We start from the raw sequence: 25425 nt of genomic DNA, 5'->3' as shown, positions 1-25425 counted from the left end.
ATCCCCATATCCCTTGATTCCCCTAGAGTCCAAAAATCTATCTATCTCAGTCATGAATATACTCAATGACAGAGCATCCACAGACTTCTGGGGCAAAGAATTCCAAAGGTTCACAACCCTCTGAGTGAAGAAATTCATCCTCATCTCATTCTTAAATGGCCGACCCTTTATCCTGAGACTATGCCCTCTAGTTCTAGATTCTCCAGCCAGGGGAAACAACCTCTCAGCATCTACCCTTTTAAGCCCCCTCAGAATCTTGTATGTTTCAATGAGATCACCTCTCATTCTTCTAAACTCAAGAGAGTATAGGCCCATTGTACTCAATCTCTCCTCGTAGGACAACCCTCTCATCCCAGGAATCAATTTCGTGAACCTTCATTGCACCACCTCTAAGGCAAGTATATCCTTCCTTCGATAAGGAGACCAAAACTATATGCAGTACTCCAGGTCTCATCAAAGCCCTTCACAATTGTAGTAAGACTTCCTTACTCTTGTACTCCAACCCCCTTGCAATAAAGGCCAACATGCCATTTGCCTTCCTAATTGCTTGCTGTACCTGCATGCTAACTTTTTGTGTTTCTTGTACAAGGACACCTAACTCTCTCTGAACCCCAACATTTAATAGTTTCTCAACATTTAAAAAAATTCTGTTTTTCTATTCTTTCTACCAAAGTTAATAACCTCACATTTCCCCACATTATACTCCATCTGCCACCTTCTTACCCACTCACTTAACCTGTGTCTATATCCCTATGCAGACTCACTGTGACCTTCTCACAGCTTACTTTCCCACCTAGCTTTGTATCATCAGCAAACTTGGATACATTACACTCGATCCCTTCATCTAAGTCAGTAATTTGGATTGTGAATAGCTGAGGCCCAAGCACTAATCCTTGCGGCACTCCACTAGTTACAGCCTGCCAACCTGCAAATGACCCTTTTATCCCTACTCTCTGTTTTCTGTCCGTTAACCAATCCTCGATCCATGCTATTATATTACCCCCAACCCCATGAGCCCTTATCTTGTGTAGCAACCTGTGTGGCACCTTATCGAATGCCTTTTGAAAATCCAAATATACTACATCCACTGGTTCCCCTTTTATCTTTTCCAAATCTATGAATCACTCGTGCGATGTCAGGTTATCCTGGTTTGTAGAATAAAATTCTGCCATATGCACAGCCTCCTCACAGAGTATCCTCTACAGATGGAACTTTGTGCCTGACTCCCATCTACCAAGCTGCTGATGTTAGCACACTTACCACAATTAGAAAGAAAACCATGCAGCTCAGGGAGAAACCGCTGGTGTATCCCAGGTAACCTACAATTAAAAGATGCATAGAAAGCATTACCTTTTTGAGTGCTACAAATATACTCAATAGAATTCCATCTGATTTGGCCACTAAGTTAAAATTCAGCAAGTGGGATGACAGCTGAAGAGTTTTGTTGGGGAATTTTTATCATCTGAATTGCCACATTTTCCACAAAAGGTGTAAAAGGCAAATTTGTGCGCTAAAGCAACCCTCTCAGTAGTCCCTTGGTTCTGTGTTTTTCACTTTAAAACTGCTGGCCAAAGGCTGCCTGGGAGAGGCCATTTTATGTTGAATCTTCCCCCACATTGTAGCATAAGACACTGTAGTGACATCACATGTTGCATTCCAATTACACTACAAATGAGGCATGGACTTGACAAAGTGGACTGTTGCCTGAGGGAGGGGAAGGGATAGGGGGATGGAGGGGTACAAAGGGAAGGGAGGAGAGGAGTTGGGGAGGAGGAAGGAATGCTTCTTCCCAGTAGTTTTAAAATGTAAAACCTGGGAACAAGGGAAGTTTGTGAGACACTGGTCACTCTGCAGGTATTGCCTCTTTATAACATAATGGATTTTGTGGCAATGCAAAGAATTCCCATTTATCTTACAGGGCTTGATCCAGTTTCAGTATCACAGTACAAGAAACATGGTATATGAAGAAATAAAAACTCCTGAGAAAGACAGCAGAACAAAAAACAATCAGAATGAAAGATCATAAGACATTAATCCATGGATCTATTGCAACTATGTAAAATACATTTGATTGACGTTTACAATAGTGTTCCAACAAAACCATTTCCAAACAGCTGAGCCTATCACTCTAGGAAAATAATAACATTTAAATGGGAATTTAATTTCAGAGGGAGATAACTCGTGCATTGAATCACCAGTTTTCTCTCCATTTAAACAGTGAACTAAACCCTAGCAGTGGGGGCAAAAAATATTCTGGGGCCGATTTTGGCTTCTTGGTAGGAAACAGGGCAATCGCAAGACCAAATTCACAATGTGAACTTGTTACTCTATTCACGTCGTCATCCTGCCAGCTGTGATCTTGGAACGGCTGAGGAAACAGGCCTTCAGGGCTTCCGACCAGAAACAGGTGGGAGTCTCATTACTATATGCAAATCAAGGTCCTATGGTGTACAAAGGACCCCAATGGAATTCTTGAATGAAACCGAGTGGCGCCTGCGCTATGGAAGCCCCGCCCACTCAGCTGTGACAAAAGCGGTCCTTAAAGTCCACTTTGCTTTCTCAGATACACAAAGAAACCTGGGGAAATAAGCTTTGTGACTTCTGTCAATCCAGTTTCTTTTGATCCAAGCTACTGAGCTGGAAGACCAAGGACTATAGTGGAGATCAGGACACCTCCAAGGTTGGAGAGTAGGATGAAAGACATGGTAAATCAAGAGATAGTCATTGGGTGGCACCAACCTTGGGCCTTAAAACTCTGTAGACTGAAGAAGGAAGGGAAGACTGAAGGAGAGATGGGGTTCCACAGTGTTGAAGTCCATGGGAAAGAATGAGTTAGAGTAAGAGATTCCATCGAACTAATTGTTCCAAAAGGAACAGTCTAGTTCCCAGTATTAGACATTCACAGCACAGGACAATTGCACTAACAAGACACAATTTTGTAGGGGGAGGGGGAGGTTTACAAATACAACAGCTACTAATTAAACATCCTCGTTCACAATAGCTTTGCTTGCCGTTAGCTATGCTGCAGACAGCAGTACAAGCACCTTCCTTCATTGGACACAGATTAAAAATCATTAGCAACAACATACAATTCAGATGACAAAGCACAACTTGAATTTAAGAAAAGATTACTTCATAAAATGTTCCAAAAGCCAGGAGGGGATTATTGAAAAATCACCGTGACCTATTTCCTCAGTCCATCTCATTATTAGGACATTACGTTGAACCTGATTCAATCTTTGAAATTTCTGCAGTACATCAATAATTAACGAGCATTCATTTTGACAGACAAAGCGCGGACTGTTCCCTGCGATGAGAGGCAATTACACCTCCTGCGGCTAAGAATTTCTCTTTTCAAATTAGATGCAAGTGCTTTGGAGTTAGCAGCCAGTGCTGCTAATGTCATTTTTTACTAACATTTTTAAAAAGGATTCTCGGGAAGCTGGGGGGGGGGGTGGAATTGCAGGACAATTTGATGTTCCATTGCCTTGGGTGCAGACCCAACAGAATGCTAGCTCACAGATTAGTGGCAAGTTCCTGGTCTGGAGGAGGTGGTGCAGTGGTTTCCGATTTTATTTAGAATATTCCAGTTCTGGGTCTAGACTCCTTTGAGCCAATGGCTGTGGTTTTGCATATAGTTTACAGTTTAGTGAATCCGATCATTTATTTAGGTATCAGACAATTCATTCTACATTAGATTACCTTTCCTGATAGTTATAACTATCAGCAATGACTGAACAAGCTGGAGCTCTTTTCTCTAGAAGAGGGTGACCTAATGGAGGTCTTTGAAATGAAGGGATTTGATAGGGTAGACGTAGAGAAGATGTTTCTACTTGTGGGGAAGTTCAAAACTAGGGGTCATAAATATAAGAGTCACCAATAAATCCAACAAAGAATTCAGGAGAAACTTCTTTACCCAGAGAGAGGTTAGAATGTGGAACTCGCTACCACATGGAGTAGTTGAGTCGAATAGCACAGACGCATTTAAGGGGAAGTTAGATAAGTACATGAGGGAGAAAGGAATAAAAGGATAGTGTGAGATGAAGTAGGTTTAGCAGAGGCTCATGTGGAGCATAAACACTGGCATAGACCAGTTGGGCCGAATGGTCTGTTTCTGTGCTGTAATTTGTATGTAATTCTCGGCCAATTTTGTTAATTCAGCAGATGTCTTCATTTAAACAAAATATTGAGGGAAGGGTACAATGCCCCAGAGGAGGGAGAATCAATAAATGAATCTTAACTGTACAGTGCACAATGGTCTCAGTCACATGCCACCAGCCAGTGCTTCAACATGAGTGGTGATGCAATGCATTGTTGTAGTGTCCACGGACCCCAAGACCCAGGTTCTGTGCCTTAGCCAACATTCGCACTCAGGCCTTGCTCATGTGACCGAGTTGTGAATTTTAGACCACATTATCCAGTGTGGGTTTGAGTAGAGGTGAGGTATTCAGCTAAAAGCACAGGACAGGGAGGAAAAGTGCCCAGGGGTTTACACTGCCACTACATGCACTTCAGCCACTTTTACTTACTAACTAGTAACCTGGATCTAGATGCTGTGGAAACCAGTTGTCAGAGAAAATGAGGCAGCTCTCCTTAGACCTCTATGTAATATGCACTATTCTTTGCCCAAGAACAGCTCTTGACTTCCTCCAGACTTAGCCAATATCACTCTAGGGTTCACTGGTAGGTGATGCCCCAATGTGGTCTAGAGGCACTCTCCTTCCAAGAGATCCTTTCTGCTAGGGTAGGATTTCACCACATAGGGAACTGCAAGAGCAAACTCATGTGCTAGCACTCTACCGTACCATGGGAGTGTCAAATGGACTACTTCTCCCAATTTATTTGGTTTCAAGTTCTAAAAATGGCAGGACCAATACAATTCTATGCCATGTAATAGCTTTCTGCTACCACTAACTCAGCTCAGAAACTCTATAATTGCCTCTAGTGGAAAAATTGTGAAAATTCTTATCCCTATCTAATATCTCAATGTGATGCAATAACCAATGGCAATGAAAGCTGATCTTGTCACACTGTTTCACAGAAATATCACACACACAAGATTCTGTTACTGAGACTAACCGAGTTGCTTCATTAAGGCCAGAGGCAAGACGACCGTGGCTGTTGCCATGATCACCAGGTAGTTTCCATTCAGGTACCACTCGCTGAAACAGAAGATAAATGAAAATGAAAGTTCACACAGAGACATGTGGGAGAAATTAATATCGCAAATTATAAGGCAAGTGCAGATTTTTTTTAAAAACCATGAGTGCTGGAAATCTGAAATTACAACAAAGAATGCTGCGAATATACAACGAGGACAGTCTGAGAAAAGAAAAGGTAGGTCATCATTTGTAATAGACACTCATCGGGACTCATGCTGCCAGTGAAGTGAAACTCAGAAACCATTCTGGAAAATACAAACTTCATCTTAATTGCGATATGAAGTTTTTAAATGCTGTCAAATTTTCCTTTTTCTGATTTATTTCCACCCCCTTCCCTCCCTCCCTCCTTTAAGGTCTTTCAACGCCGGGAGAAATGGGACTGACATGCGCTGTGCATGCTTCACCCATTTCTCCTTGAAAGTTGCAATCGGGGTCCTACAAAAAGCGTAGGACCCGGATTTGTATATCTAAACAGCCTCCTGCCTGTTTTGAGTGGGAGTGCTGGGCGCCCTGTTAAAGTCCTGCCTGAAAGTTGATTCAGGCGGGCAAATCCCCACCAGGCCTTTAACTGCTGGTCGCCCATTTTTCAGGCCAGAAACAGGCAGCCAGTGGTTGAAAGTCTCTCCCGTGGCTGGATGATCTGATTGAAGGATTCATCAAGTTTTGTTAATACAATTAAAGTAACCATTGCAATTTAAATGGTTCTCACTAAAGGTTTCATCCCCTAGTTCCTTGGGTTGAACTGTGGGTAAGTGACCTCTGCCAATGCAGTTTTTGTGCAATTTGGACTCAAAATAGAAAGGGTCAGGGATGAATCATATGATAATTTTCACTCTCCGCTGTTAGGATCCTCCCAGTTGTCACTTTGACTCAGTTTGTAGTGCTCTTGCCTTGAAGTCAGAAGGTCATAGGTTCAAGTCCCAATGCAGGAGTTGAAGACATAAACTAAGCTGACACTTCTGTGCAGTGGATGAGAAGTTAAACTGAGGCCTTTTCTGTCTGTTCCTGTGGTTCAGATACATGTTAAAGATCCTTTGTTAAAGTTCTCCTGCTGATGCAAGTCTTTCTTTAATATTTCTCCTTCAAACAACCACCAGCAAAAAATATATTAACTGGTCGTTCACCCGCTTGCTCTTTGTGGGAATCTGCTGTACACAAATTGATCAAGTCACCCTACGTCAAAGTAATTCATTGTATGTGAGGTGCCTTGAGACATTTCAGAGAGATGTGATAAAGTGTTACATAAATGTGAGTGTCTCTTTCCCTCCCCGTTCGATGGCCTGGCGAGGATTAGGAACACAAATGTTGTGTTCCACCACTCCACAATTGTGTGCCCTGGAGCACCAACACAATGGGCCAATCATCTCCTTCCTGTAGGGACTGAAGGCCAATGTTGCAGTCCTCAACAGACTAACCTTGAAATAGATCTCATGCGAGAGTATTAATTAATTATTGACAATAAATATTCCCCTTATGAAATCCACCAGTGTCTATTACCAAATGCTGTTTATTTCCTAGTCACTAGAGTACCTCCTGGAATACAGAACAAACAACTAAAGGCTGTCAAGAGACGGCTGTGCCTCCAGATGAGCACTGCAGGAATGCTTTAAAAGTTACTCACCACTTGGCAAACAGGACCTTATTCACAACGTGCCTAAAATAACATTTCATTGCTTCTAAAAGAGTAATTTCATTCTTTTTCTTTTTATATACTGGGCTCGTAACTCTGCTTCAGAGCCATCAAATCATTTAGGAAAGCAGTTCAGCATGGGTAAGATTGGCTACCATTTTATATCGATTTTCAGCAAAGGAGTGATCTGCACTTGCAATGGACTAGTACAGTGGAGGTGAAAAACTTAGATTAATTCAAGAAACAGTTGATGATGTGAGGGAGACTGTAGGTTTGTCTATTTTAGATGGATGTAGTAAGACGGGCCAAATAACCATACGCATCTGTATTTATTTTGTGATGTTGCAAAAACTAAACTGCTCCATTTTCACACATAAAATCACTAAAGTTTGCAGATATGATATCCAGCTTGAAAAAACCAAGCTTAAAAAAATATTTTTTTTCCTTTACTTTTTTTTCTTATCGTTCTTTAAAAATTAATTTTGTGGAATTGCTTTCTTCCAAATTTGCCAGACCCACCATTTTGGAATCAAGGCTCTAAGCAGTCTGGATATCCCAGCATGCCACTGGGAGAGCCCTGCAATAACCTATTTTTATTATTATTTAGAAAAAAATGATTTATAAAGTTGCTGGTAAAATGCTGCTGCTGGAAAAGGCTATGGGCAAATATTCCAGTGATTTCATCAGGATAAAAAAGGCTTTAATAATGGCATAGATACAACTTTTTAAAACCAAAAAACATTTGTTCATTCCAAAAGTGAGGGACCTAGAGGCAATGGGTTATGCTTGTGATTCACGACAACATGGATTATCAATCTCAGCCATGTCATGGTAATGAGCAGAGAGGCATTAGAGCAGGTCATCTGTCCACAATGCAGACCAATGAGGCCAGAGAATGGGAAGAAGGGAGAAAAGAAGAGAATTGTTTTTACGTAGCGAGTCATGAGTTGGAGTGCAGTGCCTGAAAGGATGGTGGAAGCAGATTCAATAATAACTTTCAAAAGGGAATTGGATAAATACTTGAAGTGGAAAAAAATCTGCAGGGCTATGGGGGAAGGGCAGGGGAGTGGGTCTAATTGGATAGCTCTTTCAAAGAGCTGGCAGAGGCACAGTGGGCTGAATGGCCTCCTTCTGCGCTGTGTCATTCTACGATTCTAAATTGGAACGCTCAAAAAATCTCATTAAAATTTATCTTTTAAGCAAAGCAGAAAATCAAATTGTGTTTATCGTTCAGAAGTTAGTTGTTCATCAATGAATAATAAAAACATAAATCCTGAAGACAATGAGCTTTCATGGCATCTGTGGCTTCCTGGCCACCACTGACCAGCTTAGCAACCAGCCATGGTCACTGACAAACTTAGCAACCAGTCATAGTTAACATAAGTTGCCAAGAGAATCACTTGGGGCTGTTCCTTCACATCTCCTAGCAACTAGATCAAGAATAGCAGGAATGGTGCTGTGAGCCTCACCACTCTAGGCCTGAGGAGACCTAGAGAAAGGGGGGGAAAAAATGGACTTAAAGAAAGAGGAGGGAAATAATGAATTATAGCAGAGGCGTTGATAACATCTACAAAAAATATTTTTCGTATTTCAAAGAGATGATTTTTTGGTTGAGAAAACCAAAGATAGTTTGCAGTCACGATATCGGAACCACTGTTCAATTCGTATGTCTGTATAGTTCATTTATAAAATTAATATTTACTTCTACCATTTACTATTTATTTTTAATTACTCACCTGACATGTTGTTTAAACAGAATTACTGATGAACACAGATGGGATATCAATTGTATCCTATTCGAGGCACTGACCAAACGCATAAGCGACATACATGGTTCCTTGTGAGTTATCAAGTACATGTTACAAATTGTATCCCACAGCCCGTCACCGTTGAGCAATAATGTGATTTAGTTATAAATTGGCGGTATTATTTATTCTGGCTGGGAAAGGGAGCAACCAGTTAGGGTTTTGTCCCTTGATTACTATCTAGTGCTTCCTTCTGAAAAGTGAAAGTGTGTGTTTGTGTGTACACACTAGGTTAGGATCGGATCGGACTTGGCTGTGATGCCCCTCCCCAACCATCATAAATGAAATATGACGTATGAAAAACGGCCACTTGGTTGAGGTACTGGTAACCGACTGGCACTCTCCGGAACATTATGGTAACACGATGTGGCACCTTTAGGAAAGGGTGCGGAAAAAGTGGAATGGGATTCTTTTTAATCCGACTGTCTTTTTTTCTGAAGCAGCTAATTTTTGACTCATGGGGGTATAAATTGGTACGCACTGCCACCCATTTTTAGGGGGTAAAAAGGATGCAATGCCGACAAATTTAGTGGTGGGATGGGCCCGCGCTCAATATGTGTGAGCAGGCATTAGGCTCCTAATGAACATATGCAAAGGACCTAACGCCTGTTTAAGGACCCCTCTGGGAATTTGTTTCCGATGAGCAGAGCCGGTATCGGACCAACACTGTTCCCTCAAGTAACATTACCAAAGCAGACCGACTGGTCGTTCACCTCATGTCTGACTGTCAATAAAACAACAGTCATTGCAATTCAAAAAAAGGGGTTGAGTGAAGCATTTTAAAGATTTTTGATGTAGAATGGTGCTATATAAGTGCAAGTACTGTCTTTATTACGTAGTGCTCTCAACGACTAATGCTAGGGTCAGCCATGGTTGTGATGTTATAGCTCAGCAGCCAGTGATTTTCCATCAAGCACCTCTGAAGCAGCCATCCTATGTGCCAGGACCCAGTGCTCACGGGTCTGGCCTCTCAGGTTAAATGGTTTGTGTGGTTTCACTCCGAGCATTGCCTGCCACTGATGAGGCCGTGCAGCTGAACTGAAGCACAGTGACGTGATCAAGGAAAGAAGTGAAAAAAAGTAAGGGACTGAAGTTGTAAGTCACGCACTTCAGGGCAGTGCAACAGTGTGTCATTTTATTGGATTTTATAGGAAGCACGAGTCGGGCAGCATCAAAGTTTAATTTAAAATAATAACTTTGCAAACACTGAGCCAACGGCTTTAGTGCCATTTTTCACAATTTGCTTCTTTTTTTCTGCCCGTCTCTGCTCTTACCGTCCTTTTAGCCTTGCATTGTTGTGTGAGACCATTTCCTCCCTGGCATGCTACCTGGTCACTGAGGCGCCACACAAAAGTGGATCAAAAATGAATTCACACATGGTTCTCAATATTTACTCCCTGGCGTCAGACTGCACCTGTTTAGAATAAATTTTGTTCAATGCCAAGCAGTGCTGTGCTTTCTTTTTTTGTTGAGCAGCCACGGTGAAGGGCCAAGACTCTTGGTACGGGACAACACCAAGGTTGGAAAGAGTAAAAGGGAAGAGGAGGTAAATCAGGTAAATAGTGATGAGATGACGCCAAGTTTCGGGCTTTAAACAGGAGTGTGTCCACATACCAGCAAACCCAAGGCCCAAAGGGTGAAATTAAATCTGACTTTCACTTCTAACAGTGTTACCAACAGAACTCATCATTCACTCAATTGGAGGTTCAATGCAGCATCCAAATGGGATACTTGATGCAGCAGCATTTGAATCACAGCTCCTTATACATAGAAGTTACAACACGGAAGCTGGCCATTCCCCCCAACCAGTCCATGTCGGCGTTTACCCTCCTTCTGCTGTGCCACTGTACTATCTCTGGATGAGTACAGAAGGTGCTGTAATATTAGTTCTGCTGGCTAGATATTTTAAATCTACCTCTAACTACCTAAGGTTTAAAAAAAATACTATCTTGACTTTATTGGACTGTCATAAAACCCCAACTGGTTCACTAATGTCATTTAGGGAAGGAAACCCGGTCTGGGCCTATATGCGACTCCAGTCCCACACCAATGTTGTTGACTCTTAAATGCCCTCTGAAGTGGCCTAGCAAGCCACTCAGTTGAAGGTCCACCACCACCTTCTCGGGGCAACTAGGGATGGGTGATAAATGCTGACCTTGCCGGCGATGCCCACATCCCGAGATTAAATTTAAAAAATGTCTTATTGGCAGCAGTAAATGTGCTGCTGCAACATGCTGAGGGAGATTGCACCCGTTCTCTGCGTACTTTAAAAGTTGCAGAAGGTTATGTAACACACCAGAGTTAAAATGCACTGAGACTGACATCTAAGGACAGCCCTTGCCTCCCAGGTTGAAGCTCCATTCCCTCTGTGGTGAAGGGTGCACTTATATGAATTTTCTTATTAAGTGCTCTCCATTGCATTGTGACAGCGAGATGGCAATCAGAGCCCAAATGCCGGTTCAGTTTTTCCAAGTTGTTACGCAGGAGTCTGGAGCTAGGGCAGGATTGAGACACCAATGTTGCACTCATCCTCCATGCCATTTTGCCTGAAAGGACCCAGTGTTTCCACTTTGGCCCTGACAGTAGCAGCAGTCTTTGGTCTGGGCCTCGTAATCCTGTACAGACGGCCAGTTTTATGGTTTTAAGGCCTGAATGGGTGACGCTGTTACTGGACGGCTCAACACCTCAGAACAGAGATTTTAATGGCAGTCTGCAGCCAGGCTGGGCTAATGCCCTAACCCCTTCACTGCTAGCACAGTGTACATTTATTTTATGGGTTAACAAGTTAACAGGGGAAGATTTCCTCTGCGCACAATGTATAATAAAATTGTTGTCCCTTCTATCAATAACAGATTTATGATTTCATTACACATAACACACAGAGGAACTGTTCCACTTACATCATGAACCTTTTTAAACATCTGCTTTAGATCTAAGGATCAGTGCGGTACATAAAAAACAGCTTCGGTAACACATAAAAGACTGCACACCTTTCATCGCAGAACATACCATGCAAGTTCCAAACCCGCGATCTCTTCCTTCTCAGATATCCAAATCCCGAGAAGTGAAGGGGAGGAAGAAAAAAATTCTTTTAAAAAAATTTGAAGGCAACTCGAATTGTGCTGCCTCCTGTAGCTCCAAGTAACAGTACCTTACTTTACCTCACAGAAACAAAAGCTCACACAGCAGCACCAACCGCACCATCACAAAGGAATCCAACACCAGTGAAATGAATCAGGTCTTTCATACGTTCAGACTGCCCAATCACAGAATATGGGGTGTGTGGGGGAGGGGGGGGTGAGGAGGATATGCCCCCTCCCCTCCTTCCTAATTTTTTTATCATGTGTTATGTCCAGGGTCATTGACTTACTATGATTCAGATTTTGTTGTTTCTCACATTACAACAGCGACTACATTTCAAAAGTACCTTGTTGGCCGTAAAGCGCTTTGGGACGTCCTGAGGTCATGAAATACACTGTATAAATGCAAGTTCTTTCTCTCTTACTGGGATTTTTACCTGTGTTTCAGGGATTGCTTTAAGTAATTCCATCCATCAAATTAGACTCATTGGTTTACGATGACCAAATAGGAACATAGGAACAGGAGTAGGCCATTCAGCCCCTCGTGCCTGCTCCGTCATTTGATAAGATCATGGCTGATCTGTGATCTAGCTCCATATACCTGCCTTTGGCCCATATCCCTTAATACCTTTGATTGCCAAAAAGCTATCTATCTCAGATTTAAATTTAGCAATTGAGCTAGTATCAATTGCCGTTTGCGGAAGAGAGCTCCAAACTTCTACCACCCTTTGTGTGTAGAAATGTTTTCTAATCTCGCTCCTGAAAGGTCTGGCTCTAATTTTTAGACTGTGCCCCTTACTCCTAAAATCCCCAACCAGCGGAAATAGTTTCTCTCTATCCACCCTATCTGTTCCCCTTAATATCTTATAAACTTCGATCAGATAACCCCTTAACCTTTTAAACTCTAGAGAATACAACCACAATTTCTGTAATCTCTCCTCGTAACTTAACCCTTGAAGTCTGGGTATCATTCTAGTAAACCTACGCTGCACTCCCTCCAAGGCCAATATGTCCTTCCGAAGGTGCGGTGCCCAGAACTGCTCACAGTGCTCCAGGTGCGGTCTAACCAGGGTTTTGTATAGCTGCAGCATAACTTCTGCCCCCTTGTACTCCAGTCCTCTAGATATAAAGGCCAGCATTCCATTAGCCTTCTTGATTATTTTCTGCACCTATTCATGACATTTCAATGATCTATGTACCTGAACCCCGAAGTCCCTTTGGACAACCACTGTTTTTAACTTTTTACCATTTAGAAAGTACCCTGTTCTATCCTTTTTTGATCCAAAGTGGATAATCTCACATTTGCCTACATTGAATTCCATTTGCCACAGTTTTGCCCATTCACCTAATCTATCAATATCCCTTTGTAATTTTATGTTTTCATCTACACTGCTTACAATGCCACCAATCTTTGTGTCATCGGCAAACTTAGATATGAGACTTTCTATGCCTTCATCTAAGTCGTTAATAAATATTGTGAATGATTGAGGCCCCAAGACCGATCCCTGCGGGACTCCACTAGTCACATCCTGCCAATGTGAATACCTATCCATTATCCCTACTCTCTGTCGCCTTTCGCTCAGCCAACTTCCTAACCAAGTCCGTACTTTTCCCTCGATTCCATGGGCTTCTATCTTAGCTAACAGTCTCTTTCTCATTATCTGGGATTACAGGATCTTCTGGCATTTTTATCGGCGATTTGCAGATTGTACTTTGCGATTCCATCTATTTTTCTATGAAAATCGCAAATCAGTTTCCTCCAACCTCTTTATAAATATTTTTGTCTCCATGACACTGTATCCATTGTACAAATCAAGGATACATCACGGATGTGTGTGTGTATATTTTTAAAAATCTATTTTAAAATGTTATTTTAGGCTAAAACATGTACAAATATTTAAGCATTATTTTTGTTGTTTTTTTATTATCTTCTCCCTTATGCCATGTTGATCCATCATGCACCATTCTATAGCCAAGATGACAGCTGCTTTGCCCTCACAGTGAGTATTTACTCATCCTTTGCTCAGCAGCTCAACCCCGGCCCCTTAATACATACTTCTACAGGTAGCCCATTCAGCAGAAGTCTAGTTTAAATAGGGGGCCCTGAGGGAGTGGCTGTAAATGAACGCACTCCTGCTTGTCAGTTTTATGGCCTGTATCACAGATTTTGTGCCATGACAGCCTGCTTTCACAGCACCCCTCCCTCCTCTGGGGAGGCTGATGCAAACACTGCTAAAGGTTGCTCTTGAATTCTATATTTGTGCGTTTGCTCAAACGCAGGCTGGAGCCATCGTTATCATTCGGTATCATAACTGTAGGGGCATCTGTGCGACTGTGGAACTTCAGGAATCCACAAATGGAACCCCTGGCTGTAACAGAGAGCTCCCAACTACCTGAGCCAGCTACAGCTAGAACAGGCCGTATATAGATCAGGCAGTGATCAGCCCCCATACCTCTGCAGCTGTCCTGTTCCCTTCACTGTCAAGGCCTTATTGGGGATTGCGACATTTATGTGTACATCTAGACAAATGACAAATATTTAGGAGCAGCTCTGTTTTTGCACTCACAAATGCAGGCGTAGAGGCCTCATGTCTCACCCTGGTTTAATATTTAATTTTCTTAACCCGTACTCTGGTAAATAAGGAGGAACTCCAAAACAAATCCTGTCACCAATGATTCGCCTTCAACTGTTAACCTGCTGAATGAACAGGAAATCATCATTTGGCAGATATACCAACTGTTGCGATATTTGATTTAATCTCTACCCTGGTGAATAAAAAGAACTGCACAAAGATGCACAGTGCATAACCCGTACCCTGATGGATAAACCGCAGCTCCCTACAGTGGTAGAGTGAGTAACCCGTACCCTGCTGGATAAACAGCACCTCCCCACAATTACACAGTGCATAACCCTTACTCTGCTGGATAAACAGCAGCTCCCTACAGTTTCACAGTAACTCTTACCCTGCTGAAAAAATAGCAGCTCCCTACAGTTACACAGTAACTCTTACCCTGCTGAATAAATAGCAGCTCCCTACAGTTACACAGTAACTCTTACCCTGCTGGATAAACAGCAGCTCCCTACAGTTACACAGTAACTCTTACCCTGCTGAATAAACAGCAGCTCCCTACAGTTACACAGTAACTCTTACCCTGCTGAATAAATAGCAGCTCCCTACAGTTACACAGTAACTCTTACCCTGCTGGATAAACAGCAGCTCCCTACAGTTACACAGTAACTCTTACCCTGCTGAATAAACAGCAGCTCCCTACAGTTACACAGTAACTCTTACCCTGCTGGATAAACAGCAGCTCCCTACAGTTACACAGTGAGTAACCCTTACTCTGCTGAATAAACAGCAGCTCCCTACAGTTACACAGTGAGTAACCCTTACTCTGCTGAATAAACAGCAGCTCCCTACAGTTACACAGTGAGTAACCCTTACTCTGCTGAATAAACAGCAGCTCCCTACAGTTGCATAGTGTGTAACCCTTACTCTGCTGAATAAACAGCAGCTCCCTACAGTTTCACAGTAACTCTTACTCTGCTGAATAAACAGCAGCTCCCTACAGTTACACAGTAACTCTTACCCTGCTGAATAAATAGCAGCTCCCTACAGTTACACAGTAACTCTTACCCTGCTGAATAAACAGCAGCTCCCTACAGTTACACAGTAACTCTTACCCTGCTGAATAAACAGCAGCTCCCTACAGTTACACAGTAACTCTTACTCTGCTGGATAAATAGCAGCTCCCTACAGTTACACAGTAACTCTTACCCTGCTGAATAAACAGCAGCTCCCTACAGTTACACAGTAACTCTTACCCTGCTGAATAAACAGCAGCTCCCTACAGTTACACAGTAACTCTTACCCTGCTGAATAAACAGCAGCTCCCTACAGTTACACAGTAACTCTTACCCTGCTGAATAAACAGCAGCTCCCTACAGTTACACAGTAACTCTTACCCTGCTGAATAAACAGCAGCTCCCTACAGTTACACAGTGAGTAACCCTTACTCTGCTGAATAAACAGCAGCTCCCTACAGTTGCATAGTGTGTAACCCTTACTCTGCTGAATAAACAGCAGCTCCCTACAGTTTCACAGTAACTCTTACTCTGCTGGATAAACAGCAGCTCCCTACAGTTGCATAGTGTGTAACCCTTACTCTGCTGAATAAACAGCAGCTCCCTACAGTTTCACAGTAACTCTTACTCTGCTGGATAAACAGCAGCTCCCTACAGTTGCATAGTGTGTAACCCTTACTCTGCTGGGCAAAATTTACACAGCCAACCTGTATCCTGTTGAAGTCTCACTTTTTCAGGTGCCAAGTTTCCTACCTTCATTAAGCATTTAATTTTCCTACCATTTGATCGCCACACAGTTAGACTGTATAACCCCTACCCTGCTGAAACAGTTACATAGTAAGTAATCCTTACCATGCTGAGCAAAAGGGAAACTCCATACAAATGGCAGTGTGCATCCTTCACCTTGCTGATTAAACAAATACTGTACAGTTGCACAATGAGTATCTATTTCCCTTTTGAAGAAACATGAACTCATATTCTTACTACAATTCTGATTAAGAGTTTAAGAAAATATATTTTTCTCCCTTTCTTTTCAGTCCCTCTTATATCTTGTTCCAGTCTCCAGCTGAAAAGATAGGCAGACAACCTGCTCCCAATCTTTTCCAGAGCCATTATCAGCCAATAGAAAATGAGCAACAGTAGGCGATTTCTTTCTTCTGATTTCCTTTCGTCCCACTGGATAAACGCCAGCACCTGAAATTTCCACGGGGTTTACGCCGATCTTCCGCTGTAGTTACGTCGGGAGATCGGGAGCCCCCGTGGAAATTCTACCATCAGGCTTCTGCTCCGTGTTTCCGATTTTTGTCGTGATTAAGATTGGTAAATTGCCACGCAATATCATGAAGCTTCACGCATTGAAACAGAAATGTAATGTGCTACCAAAATGGCACACATCCCCTGATAGACCAAGGATTCAGAAACTAAAGGGCCAAATTTAACTTGGGGCAGAAATAGAGGGCACGGCAGGCCTGAGGCGAGCAGTGAGCTGGCCCGTCCTCGGAGCTTGAGGCCCAGGAGATTTTATCTCACGGGTCTTGTTTGCATGCCCTGACTCTGACTGACGCTTGAAGCCGTCAGGAATGACCTCGTCGCTGGTGCGTGGAAATGGTCCCCAGCAAAGTGAGTAGAGGCTGGGGGGGGAAAGAGGGTTGACAGGTCCATGATAGGGGGAGGGAGGGAAGCCCAGGGCTGGCTCACAAGGAACCGTTAGCATTTCTTTAAAAAGTACTTATCTAAGCCTAGATTCTTGCTGGAGACCATGCAGGCTGTAGTCGGGCCAATGGTTAAAATGTAAACACTGCCATTTAAATTAGGCCCCCGCTCCTCTGAGGTGAGCAGCCTTCCCATACCTGTTGACATCACTCCCTGCATTTTACTCCCCACATCCTGCACCAGGGAGGAGGGGAGGTTAAAATCAGCCCTCAAGGCTCTATTCAGATAACAACATCCAAATTTAGGAGTACAAGGAGCCAAGTGATGAGAAAGCCTCTGCACGATGTTTAAATATAATAAGATATTATTTACTAAATATACTAGTGACACCTTGAGTATGGAATATCAATACTGCACTAAACTTTTGTTTCATTGCATTCACAAGTTGTCAAATTAGACACCCTGGATCCTTTTTATGATGTCCAAGTGGAATATAAAGCACTGTGTGATATGGTACTGAGACATACAGGCCAGGAAACGTCCAGATTTGATCCATAAACTGGGCTGTCTCAGTTGGAGCACAGCTGAGATTCTCTAATTGGCCTCAATGCCCAGGTTCGGTAATATAAATTATAGGTGATCACCTTGTTCTTATTCTAATACTTTAATATTCTGGAGCTTGAAGGAAGAGCAACAGTCGGAATTTTCTTGGGGCTTCTCCTGCTCTGCCGGAGGAAGTTTGGCGGAAACCCCGTTTCCACGGATAAATAGGGGGTTCCGTTAAGCTGCTGCTAAAGTAACGACAGGAGAATGGGAGGAGCGCTGAGGAAATTCACCCCACACAGAACATTTATTTCACCCTCTCAGCAGCTCCTACTCACCCAGTTTGCTCCTCAATGTTCAGAAAGGCCTGTATCACCAGGGGAAGCTCATACTTCACGATGTAGAGGTAACTGGACATGGCTGAAAGCAGACAGAGGTCGTTGGGGTTTAAGCTACAAAGTCAATCTAACAATGAACCGCGGCGGAGGACATGTCCCCATCTGGGGAACTGGGTCTCCAGACATTTTAGACACGTTGACCCAGAGGAAAGCTTTTATAGGGGTAATGTTTCCTACATTAGAACAGTGATTACACTTCAAAAGTACTTCATTGGCTGTAAAATCAGCTTTGTGACGTCGTGAGGTCGTGAAAGGCGCTATATAAATGCATGTCTTACTTTCTTTCATTTTCTTTTCATCTTAAAAATATACAGGTGGGTAATCCAATTCTGGCCATGCTCAGATCCTTTCTGCGGATGGTTACAAGGTGGAATAGGCAGAGGCTGAGATCATAGCTAACCTACCAGCATTCTCAAACATGAGATGGCTAATGGTGCATGGAGTGGAAAACAAGGGGAACAAATTATAGCATCAAGAGAGAATGTGTGTTGGCGATGCATGGGATATATTATTTATCCCAGTGGGCAGACTTAACTAAACTATGCACATGTATGGAAGCCACAGGTGCTGCATGATGCTGAATGAATATTATGTGCAATGGATCCCCAATGCATTTTCTCTCACACGATCCTTATAAACAGAAACAATCAGCTTTAGGTCAGTTGAAAGGTATAGGTGGACTGGCTGAAGAAGCAGGTGTTATGGTGCACACTGATATCATTGAATACATGACGTTAATGGAACATTTTGGGCTCTGCGCAGTGTGACACCACGTGATTATACAGACGGTTTTCATTGTGCAGTGTATGTCACAGGGCTGTTGTACATCAGTTAGTGAAGATTTGCGAGAGGGGATGTGGAAAAGGAGGTTGAAATTCCTTTTTTAATGAAAAATGAGACAATGCACCTTTTTTCTCTGTAATTACTGACAGACTAACAAAATCAAGGGAATACATGCGAATGAAACCTGCAATTTCTGAAAATGTGGATTTCTTTAACGTGCTATTAATTATGGAGAAAAACCAGGCATTCTCCAATGGGTTTCATGCCAAGGCTTCTATAAAAACAGTTCTTTGCAGCCTATGGGTAAAAAGGAAGACCAGCTGATTTGGGTTTTAAAAATTCAGTATGCTCTGAGATGCCCATATAAGGAATGGAAGTAGTTCTATGAACATCATGCACAGTGGATGTAATCTCTTTAGCTAAACAAAGATGTTATTTCTCTGGGATGAGGAGTTAATGGTCTGGGGAAGGACCACTTTCCCCTACACTCGCACCAATAATAATTCTAAGCTTGATCTCTCTGCACTAATGCCTCAATGATAGGGGGATGAAGTCAGAAGTTGAATCCACTTTGATCCCCACTCTCAATTGGCAGGAAACAGCCACATTTTCCTTTGGCTATTTTTCAGGGAGTTAACAAGTATTGTACTGTTTCAGTACTGGCTTTTTGCACCTAGAGGTCCTCAGCGAGCAATAGAAATATTGGAGCATATTTAATATGGCACTGTAGTTGCAGCAAAACAGTATATCATTTCAGTTTTCTCCACAGGTCCCACTGCGTGCGTATTTTGATATTCTTTGCCCCTATGTTACCACCACAAAAAGACAATTACTTGATTTCAAGCCTGGAGAATTTTCATTTCCTTGCTTTGACTTCTTACCTCCAATATTCTGCAGGGTGATTGCTAGAGCAGCTGCTAGCTTTCCAGGAGTTCCAAACGCCCTAAAACCGAGCTGTTCGTATGCACGGATTCCTGAGAGAAGGAACAAAAGGCTATTTTAATCACTAGAAATAAGGCCCAGATTTTTCAGACAAATATTTGGATACTTCAAAAGCATTCGTTAAGATCAAACGGTGCTAAGATTATAACCTGTTCTACCACACCTGCCCAGGTGAAAGAGGTGTAGCTGGCATCCTGTAGGGGATGGGTGTGGGTGGGGCTGATAATCAGTGACAAAGTTTTTATAGAAAAGATATCCGAGCCGAAAATCCACAGCATTCTGGCGTACCCCCACCGTAACTTTTGCTGGAGTGTGCCAGATCAGCCATAAACTAGGCTGGGACCCAGTCATGTGAACTTTCTAGGACGGCCTTGTGAGGGTACAGCCTCTGCCCACCCTTTACGATGCCACTGTTGTTAAGGGGGTACAGGGCAGGTTCCCGCACCCCAGCCTTCAGACAGACCCGGTATCTGGTCAGAACAAACGTTCATGGCAAAGCTGGAGGCCTGGGACCAAGTTATCCGGCATCGCTCTCAGTCTAGTGATGGTGTATGATGTGTGGGAACTAAAGAAGGGCACAGGATAAAACTAACTAACAGATGGTCAGAGGCAGCAGGCAGAAGACTCGTTCATGGGCTTCTGTTGGTGGCATTGGGAGGGGTGTGAGACCATCTTGCAATTTTTCTTTAGAAAATTACCATATAAGCAATCAAAGTCATGGCCACACAGCCCATGGTATTTTGTTCCTACTCCAGCAGTGCCTCACATACATCACTCGATATTGTAGCCTGATCTGCAGTTCTCCACATCTTCAGAACTTGAATGACCAGCTGTTCAACCAGCTCAGAAAACATACAAGAACATATCTGCAAACGTGTATTGGCGCTCACTTGAACCTCGAAGCATAATCCTTTAGCAAAGGACCTTTTTGCATTCCCTGCCACAATGAAATTCTCAGTATGCAACAGAATGACCCAAACATCAATCTCCAATGGATGTGCTTAATATATCTTAACTACAGCAAAACAACCCAAGCACATGCACAGTAACATCAAAGGACAATAATAACAGCAGCATTTGTGTTCAATAGCTTCTTCAGTAAATTAAAGGCATGTGGTTTGTTCCCTCTTAGTCTGGCTGGACACAAAGCAAAGCACAGAGAGGATCCATGTCAAGTCACTTCACTTACCAACCACTCCAGAAGCCTTCAGAAGCAAGTGGATGGAATAGCTGGAGAGAAGCGCCACAGTCGTCAACAGAAAGCTAAAAGAAAACAGGATGAAAGGAAAGACAGGATCATTTTCAACATCAGTCCTTCTTTAATCAAATCCTACTCATTGGCTGTGCAAAGTAGGGTCTATGTATCAGGGTTAAATTATTGATTACCGACTTCTCCATTGCTGTCGAGACTTTTAATATTCTAGCAACATTTTAATGAACACAGTTCTCCAATAATCGTGAATTGCAGCATGGCCTTTACCTCGTGTGGTATGTGTCCCCTGTGGAGTTTGTCTTTCATAAATCATGCAAATAATGACTAGTAACTCAAGCACAGTTGCAAGTTCCATTTCTTGTGTCCCATCCTTCAATATTTTTTGAATTGTAGCCCTCACGCAGAGTTCGGAGCAGATTCTGGAAGAGGATTTGAGAGTGTCACGGGAGAAAAGGAAGCTCTTTGGAGACTCCCATTCCAATGTGTCCTCCCCTTTGCAGGAAGATGCCTGGCCCTCGGTTACTGCCTCCCTATGTCAGCATGGCTGAGATCAGGAAATTAGTTGGATGCAGGATTGAACCTGCAAACCCTCCCTCTGTGACAATACTTGTTGGTGCTCTACTGCACCATTCTAATGTTCTGCTCCTTCTTTATTGTCCCTCCTCACGAGGGCAGGTATGCGACTAACTTCAGGGTTTCTGTCAACAGCACACTGTGGCTGGCCACTCGAAAGTGTAGGAGAATGGGTTGGGCTGATTCAGCCTTCAGCTTCCCCCTTTGCTCCCCACGTTCTAGTGGGAAGTATCTCGTTTACACCACTCAGCAACTCAATTGATTGGGAATCGCAGGCCCAGATGTTTCCTTTGTGGCACAGTGTGTCGGTGCTTCCTGTACAACGAAAACAGTTAGATCTCTTGCTGTCTAATTGAATCGAAGCTCTACTTTCAACTTCTTGTTGTTGACTGCAAGGACAAAAAAAAACCTCTCCAGGTGTTCAGTCTCCAGCCACCACAGGCCTGTTTTTACAGCGTCCACCAAAGCAGAGGTGACAGCTATGGGAGCCGAAAACGGGGCAGGTTTCTGCTTTTGGATTTAACGTCCACGACTAGTCTCCTAATCACAAAAATTTTCCTGGCCGGGGCATCATTTCTGAGTACTCTGTATCCTGCTTGTAGAGCTGAAGTCATTGGAATGTTCTCTAAATTAGAATCGCTGGCTCCACGTGTTTTGAAACATATGGAATGCACTTGTCATGCATTCCAGTGTTAAGATTGGACGAAAAAAAGCCTGAGCAGCTGGGCAGATTGCTGGATAAAACTAGTGGGACTGACAGAGATGCCAGGTTTAAGAGGCTATAGCCAGTGGGCCCTTTCCTCTCTAACAACTAGTCTTCGGCCTGCCATTCCACTTTGGCCACCCTCCCTACCACTGATCAGTCTGTTCTACACATAAGTTCAACCTGCCCTTGTCGTGTAGGAAACTTCTCTAATTGTTACAAAAGTATGTTGAGGCTTGGGGGGGGGGGGGGGGAAATTTCACACAAGATATCTGGTCTCAGGCTGTCACTAACTAGCAGCTCTACAAAATAACCCATAGAACAAGGTACAATAATTGGGCAGACAGTGTTTGGTATTATGTGGCAATTCAGATGAATTTAGTTTAAATCCCTTTATCACTGTCCTGCAACTTACCAGCAGGAGCTGCTATTTAAGCAGCATAGTTATTTCTTATTCATAAAATCTTACAACACAGAAGGAGCCATTCAGCCCATCGTCCCAGTGCCGGCTCTTTGAAAGAGCGATCCAATTAGTCCCAATCCCCTGTTCTTTCCCCATACCGCTGCAAATTTTTCCTTTTCAAGTATATAATCCAATTCGCCTTTGAAAGTTACAATTGACTCTGCTTCCACCACCCTTTCAGGCAGTGCATTCATTTAAATTTACATTTTTTGGTTTCATTCCTTCATTATGTACTTAATTTTCTATCTCATTTTAGTTCCCTGTGCCAATAGTATCTTTGTAAATGCCACACTTGAGCAATGGCTGAGGAGATGGGTGACAGTAACCTTCGGTGTAAGTAACCTCCTGATTTTCCCTCCCTCTCAGGTTGGGGTAAGGGGGTTCTGCCTTGTTTGTGTCCACCCACAATACCACAGCTTTAATTTAAAAGCAATGAGATTGGGGCAAATTGTAACCCCCAATTGCCAATCCTTTCTCATCACTTTCCCCCTCTGGTGAGATTGGGAACTGGCAGTGAAGTGGAGGGAGGGGGTGCGGGAAGTCACAGGACAGATTCTTATCCAACCACTGGATGCAACTGTGCATGCTGAATATTTCAATCTTTTATTCCAATATTCATCCTTGCTCTCCTGAAGGTCCCCGACTCTTCCCAGGGTTTGACATGGTTCCACCAGTGGCTGTGATCACCTGGACATCACCCAAGAGGCTATTCTTCACATGTGAACTTGGCCGCAGGCTATCAGCTGGCTGTTAAAACCGTGGGGGTGATGGCGGCCTCCTGTCATCACCCAACATACACACAGTCATGAACTTTCTGGCAGGGGATAGTGGATGGCAATCAGGGGTGAGATCAGTGCCTGATGTTTTTCTTGATCAGCTCTGGAGCCAACTGTGGTAACTGTGCCGCTGACACAGCTGCGATCGGGTATCTCAGCACAGGCCCAAGTTCAGCACTAAACTGGCAATCTCGCTCGGAAATGGAAAAATATCAGGCTGATGCAGTAGGGGGCGCTCTTCTGAGGTTGGGGCTGACACACAATTGGGGCAATTTTAACCTAATCTGCCCATCGGGGAAACTGACAGGATCGGGTGCAAAACTGTTTTGACTCCCCGCTCAATTTTACTCTCCACTGAAGTAATTGGAGACCAGCATTTGGTGGGGTGTAAAACCGGCATCGCATCCGATCCGATCCCGTGGGCATCCCGCCCACCGAGTTCGGTTTAAATTCCCCCCAAGTTGAGAAACAGCAGGTTAGAGGGAGCTTTACTCTGCATCTAACCTTACCTAAGAGTGCCTGATTCCCAATACGGATTGCAAGGATTGGAAAGTCTTTCCATTCCCCAGCACTAATACCCTCACTCAGCTGAGCACAAAATTCATGAAACAGGGAATTGTATTTGGGACCTTCCTGATCTGTGTGGGCCAGTATAGCACATTCATCCATTGAAAACCAGAGGGAGCTGAAGATTTCACTTTTACAACAAACAGTGACAGCAATGACGTGTTTTATGAGTTCCAAAGTTTAAGAAAGATCACTCTTGACATTTTCTGAAAAATCCTCTTTTCCCCCAGCAGCAGTGGTCAGATGTTTCACAAATTATCAGTCAAGTAACTGTACTGTCTGCAGAACGTTTGTTGCTGAACATACAAATTAGGGCATTCTAATGTCTCATACCAGGGTGATTGCCAAAAAGGTTCCATTGACAAAAGCTCTGTTCTCAGAAAAAAAAACTTCAGTGTAGGAACATATCCATAATAATTTCAGACATCAGCGCATTCCAATAGCAGATTTTTTTTTATATATAAAAGTAATTTTTCTCTTCAAACCTGTGTAAAATTTTAACTCCGATCTTATTTTTGTGAACTTTGTGCTCACAGAGTGAGGGAATGGAGACACTTTCCAATCCTTGCAATCCGTGTTAGGATCAAGCACTCCTAAGTAAGTTAAGAAGCGGAGTAAAGCTCCTCTCTACTCTGCTCTGCTCTCCCTCTTAAGGTTGCCGGCTCTGGACGGGTGTATTCTGGAGATTTCATTACATGACCTCCCGGCTCCAGCTGCTCCGTTCAGTCATACAGCCTTTTTTCACAACTCCAATATTTTTATAACTAATAAAAGAAAGTGTTCAAAAGAAAATGAAATAAAAGCTTTTTTTTCTTTTACAGCCCCTTATGATTTTTCTCCAAGAAAATGTCCAAGAGATTAATCTTTAATTCCTGGAGACTCCAGGACAATCCAGGAGGGTTGGCAACCCTACTCCCACAACAATGTGTCTCAGTCCCAACCTTACAAGAAGTAGCCTGATATTTTTCAATTTCCCACACCAGTCCTCTGAGTGAAATTGCCAGTTTATAGCTGAACTTGGGCCAATTTTTTGCTGAGTGACCATGCCATTAAGACTGTGTGAAATCACTGCAACTGTTTATCTAGGTGCCCCGTGTAAACTTAGACTTTCTTGCCATTTTAAGACTTAATGATTACCATCAATAAAGCACGGGTGCCATTTTATTATTTAGCTCCCAAACTGATCACTTGCCTGAAATCTGCCCCCACCGCCACCTGCTGGGGGACTCGTTAAGCCCTAGCCCACACATGTTGCTGCTCGACTGTTTGACTCACGTTCAGTAAAACATGAGCACAGTGTGTTCCATCAGACGAGATTGACTGGAACATCTGGGAGAATTAGTGCCAAGGATTAGTGAAGGAGAAGAAGAATCATTAAATCTTCCTTCCTTTCTCAAAGAGCTAAAACGAGGAATTAGGTCCCAATAGCCATGTGATGCAAAATCTCCTCGCCCTTTAAAAAAAGCTACCCACGTAACAAAACATTCCATACAGTGTGTAACAGCAGTCAATTCAATCATATCTAATACCTGGGTCCTGTATAAATCT

General features: G+C 43.1%; 1 protein-coding gene across 2 annotated transcripts in view; it reads right to left on the bottom strand.

Moving 5' to 3' along the window:
- Nucleotides 1-25425, bottom strand: part of LOC137334059 (sodium-coupled neutral amino acid transporter 3-like) — a 106658-nt gene that overhangs the window by 39672 nt on the left and 41561 nt on the right. For both annotated transcript variants that reach the window (XM_067998501.1, XM_067998502.1), the window contains exons 5-9: nt 20772-20845; nt 19522-19614; nt 17798-17879; nt 5080-5162; nt 1261-1319 (exon numbers count right to left, since the gene is read on the bottom strand). In XM_067998501.1, the coding sequence (XP_067854602.1) occupies nt 1261-1319; nt 5080-5162; nt 17798-17879; nt 19522-19614; nt 20772-20845 (391 nt within the window). The remainder of the gene's footprint in view (nt 1-1260; nt 1320-5079; nt 5163-17797; nt 17880-19521; nt 19615-20771; nt 20846-25425) is intronic.

Source organism: Heptranchias perlo, chromosome 17 (genome assembly GCF_035084215.1).
Source record: "Heptranchias perlo isolate sHepPer1 chromosome 17, sHepPer1.hap1, whole genome shotgun sequence".
Taxonomy (NCBI): domain Eukaryota; kingdom Metazoa; phylum Chordata; class Chondrichthyes; order Hexanchiformes; family Hexanchidae; genus Heptranchias; species Heptranchias perlo.
This window is presented reverse-complemented; position numbering and strand designations above follow the sequence as displayed.